Raw genomic sequence first — 3,651 nt, 5'->3', positions numbered from 1 at the left:
GTTGCAAATGGCCTGCCAGCCCCAATTGCTCTTTTAGAGCTGTTTAACTATGAAACTGCCTTATACCAAGTCAGATCATAAGTACACCTAGCTCAATATTGTTAACACTGATTGATTGGCAATAGCTTTCCAAGGGTTTCAGACATGGGTCTTTCCTAACCCCACCTGGAGACATTAAGGACTGAACCTGGACCTTTTGACATGCAAATCACATGCTGTGTCAGTGAGCTTCAGTTCCTCCCTTTTTCAGAACAGATGCTCCATCTTTTTCTGTTGGAGGGGGGAAGCCCCCAGTGTGCCTGAACTCTGAGCAGGGATTGATTTCCAGATGTCTCTAGCTTAAGAAGACCTTCACTAAGCACCCTTCAGTCATCTGTAATGCAGCCCAGTTTTTCTGTCTGGAGAACAAGACAGAAGAACCCAGCACGTCTACTGCAAAACAAAATGAATTAAGTGGGCCTTGTTTGGGACTGCAGCCTTCCCCCAATTTTTCATCCTTTGATAACTGTCTTCCACAGCTCATCGTCTACTATGATTGAACATTTACAATGACAACATACAAAAACCCACAAAACTTGTTTTTTTTTAAAAAAAATGGCAACTGTATTAAAAGATTTTAAATGAATAGAACATCTATTAAATGAATGTCTGGAATTTAAAATTACAGTTAAAGATTTTGTTTTTCAGGTACATCACGTTACAGTTCTTTTCATTGCTGGTTGAAGGTATGTTTTACAAGAGGCGAACACAAAATTAAAAAAAAAACAACCTGTGAATCTGAATGAAAAGAAAGCAAAAGAACCTTGAAATCCATGGAAACAAAACTGGAAAAGGCTCATATGGAATATAAGAAGTTAATTCCATTAACAATAGGCTCTTTTGTTGTGGTTTGTTCTCTATGATTATTGAAAGGAAATTGTTATGTAGTATTTTTTTTTTTTAGCAGATAATGGGATTCTTGGAGCTTCCACAGGTTGGCACCGGCTGCAACAGCTGTTTTGAAGGCACTCTACAGACACAGGGTTGCTGTTGGCCCTGCATCACATTTTAGGAAGTCTTTGTACTTTAGAGAGCTACTTGTCAAAATCAGTTATTGCCACCCCTCCCCCCCAAAATTAAATTAGAGAACCATCAGGAAGCTCTCCTTCCCAACCCCTCCCCCAAAACACACAACTTAAAAAATTGTGCAGATCTGTCATGTTTTCACAGCTGATTTTTTCTTTAAAAAAACAAAACAAAACCAAAAACACAAATAAAATGCTCTCCATCCCCTCCCTTTTGATACAGCAGGTAAACAAAAATAGATTTCACAAGTAATCAGCAGACACTTTTTTTTTTCCTGGCACCTCACACATTGGCCTCAGTGTTACTCAAGTCCCAGGCAGTACATGTGCAATACTTCTTCAGACAGGGGGATTGGCTTGTTAACAGGTATTCCAACTTTGCATAGAAATCCTCAGAATCAAGTTTCCTAGTCCATGGCTGGGTTCAGAATGACCAATGCAGGGCGAGAACTTTCCCCCCACAGGTACAAACCTTCTTCCTTCGCTGATTCCCTTCATTTCCCATAGGTGTCTGGGGTTTGCTTTTTCAAAGAGCTCTTCCAGTTAGAAAGACTCCCCCATCTCTCCTTCTGCCAAAAAGGAGCAAACACACATCACGCACACAAACTTTTTTCTCCCCTACTGGTGGTGATGATCAAGTGACCAATACAGCCATCTGCAAAGAGGTACTCACAGGAAATAAGCAACAATCAAATCGATGGCATGTACATGCAGAAAGCGCCACGTATCCAACGAGGTGTTGTTTTTTTTTTGTCTTTAATATATACGTTAATCGATGATGTCTTTTTGGCCAGATGTTAACGAGAGACAACGCACACCCATGACACACGGACAACCAGCCCCCCGCAGCACAGCGGTGGCAGAAGCCATAACCTGGAAGGAACCCTGGTGGGATGCAACATTGTTTCAAAGCTTTAGGTTTCACAGGATGACAACATTGCCGCCGCTTTGTGTGGTGTTGTTCTTGTTGTTGTAAACCTTGATTTTTTTTTTCTTTCTCAACGTAGGAAAGACACCAGGTAGAGCGACCCGTCCGTGCACCCTCTTCCTCTCAGAGGATCACACAGGAAGAGCAGCACTGATCGTCCCCATTGGGCTGGGAAGCGTAGTTCATCTGCCGGACGATCTCGGCAAAGAGCTCGTCTACCGAGGCTTTGTTTTTGGCTGAAGTTTCCATGAAGGGGCAGCTCCACTCCTCGGCCAGAGCTTTGCCTTCCCCGAACGACACCTCCCGCTCGCCCTCCAGGTCCACCTTGTTGCCCACCAGGATCATGGGCACCTTCTCGTACCTCTTGACTCGGATGATCTGGTCCCGCATGGGCTTGATGTCCTGGAAGCTCTGCTGGTTGACCAGGCTGTAGACCAGGATGAAGCCCTGGCCATTCTTGATGTACAGGTCCCGCATGGAGGCGAACTGCTCGGTGCCAGCCGTGTCCAGGATCTCCAGCACGGAGGGCGACGAGTCCACCTCGATCTCCTTGCGGTAGAAGTCCTCGATGGTGGGGTCGTACTTCTCGATGAAGGAGCCCGTCACGAACTGGACGGTGAGCGCCGACTTGCCCACCCCGCCCGAGCCCAGCACCACCACCTTGTACTCCCGCATGGCTCCCGGGACGCGCGGCCAGGGCGCACGGCCGGAGCGCTGCGCGCGTCTCCTCGGCTTCCCTCGCCGGCTCGGGCCGGGGCGCTCCCTCCCGCCCTCCGAGGGAGGGGAGAGGGGAGGGGAGGAGGGAGCAGCCGCCCCCCTCCCCGGCCGGAGGAAGCGCCCTTTCTTCTGCCGCGGGGCGGAGGCGGGTGGAGAGGGCAGGCGCTCGCTCTGCCCAGCTGCGCCCTTCTCAAGGCTGCGAGCTGCGCCTCAGGAGGAGGAGGGCGAGGCGGAGGGGAGGCGGGCGCTGCTGCCGCTCAGGGGGGCGCGGAGGCGCAGCGCGCTGGTCCAGCTGCGTCCCGGCGGCAGCGGCTCCTCAGCGTGCCAACCCCGCGCCGGCTGGCTGCGCTGGCGCGGCGGCGGCGCCCCATCCCTCCTCCCGCAGCCCGAGCAGCGCGCTTTAGGGGGGGTCTTTCCTCAGCTGCGAGCCCCGCGCGCCAGCCAGGGCGCTTCCCCTGTCGCCGCCACCTGGGAGGGAGGAGGAAGGCAGCGCGCCCGCCCCCTCGCCCGCACGCCCCCTCGCTTCTCTCCCCGTCCCTGCCCATTGGCTGCCGTGCCCTGCTCGTCAAGCAGCCCAGCGCGATTGGCTACGAGCTCGGGCTTCCTCGTGGAGGGGCTCGGCACGAAGGCGATTGGGTAGGTAGCAGCTGCTTCTTTCTCTCTGCCTCGCGCGCCCGCTCTCCCTCCTCCTCCTGCTGAGGAAAGAAGTTTTGGAGGAGAGTTCAGCGGGCACCCCCCACTAAAATTGAGCGTTGGGAGAGTTGGGCTAGACAAAAGAAAGTGTTTCTTTACCCAGCGGGTCATGAGCGTGTGGAACTCCCTGCCACAGGAAGTGTGGGTTGGGTGAGCTGGAACAGACAAAAGAAAATGATCTTTTTTAAAAGTCTGGTAAACCTAGGTGGGTCCTGACAGAGAGGAGTTTTTAAAAAGTGGGTCCTGGTG

The 3,651-nt window shown here is 51.7% G+C and overlaps 1 protein-coding gene across 1 annotated transcript; it reads right to left on the bottom strand.

The window, feature by feature from the left end:
• Nucleotides 1-614: 614 nt before the first annotated feature.
• On the bottom strand, nucleotides 615-3,169 carry RAP2B (RAP2B, member of RAS oncogene family). The gene has a single exon (XM_066619491.1). The coding sequence runs from the start codon at nucleotides 2,665-2,667 to the stop codon at nucleotides 2,116-2,118; it is 552 nt and encodes a 183-aa protein (XP_066475588.1). The 5' UTR covers nucleotides 2,668-3,169; the 3' UTR covers nucleotides 615-2,115.
• Between the last annotated feature and the right edge of the window lie 482 nt (nucleotides 3,170-3,651).

The sequence above is a fragment of the Tiliqua scincoides genome, chromosome 3 (assembly GCF_035046505.1).
Source record: "Tiliqua scincoides isolate rTilSci1 chromosome 3, rTilSci1.hap2, whole genome shotgun sequence".
Classification (NCBI taxonomy): Eukaryota; Metazoa; Chordata; class Lepidosauria; order Squamata; family Scincidae; genus Tiliqua; species Tiliqua scincoides.
Note: the sequence above shows the minus strand (reverse complement) of the source record. Positions and strands in the feature narration are given on the sequence as shown.

Excerpts from the sequence above, each read along its gene's own strand:
- RAP2B (XM_066619491.1), bottom strand. The coding sequence starts at position 2,667 with ATGCGGGAGTACAAGGTGGTGGTGCTGGGCTCGGGCGGGGTGGGCAAG.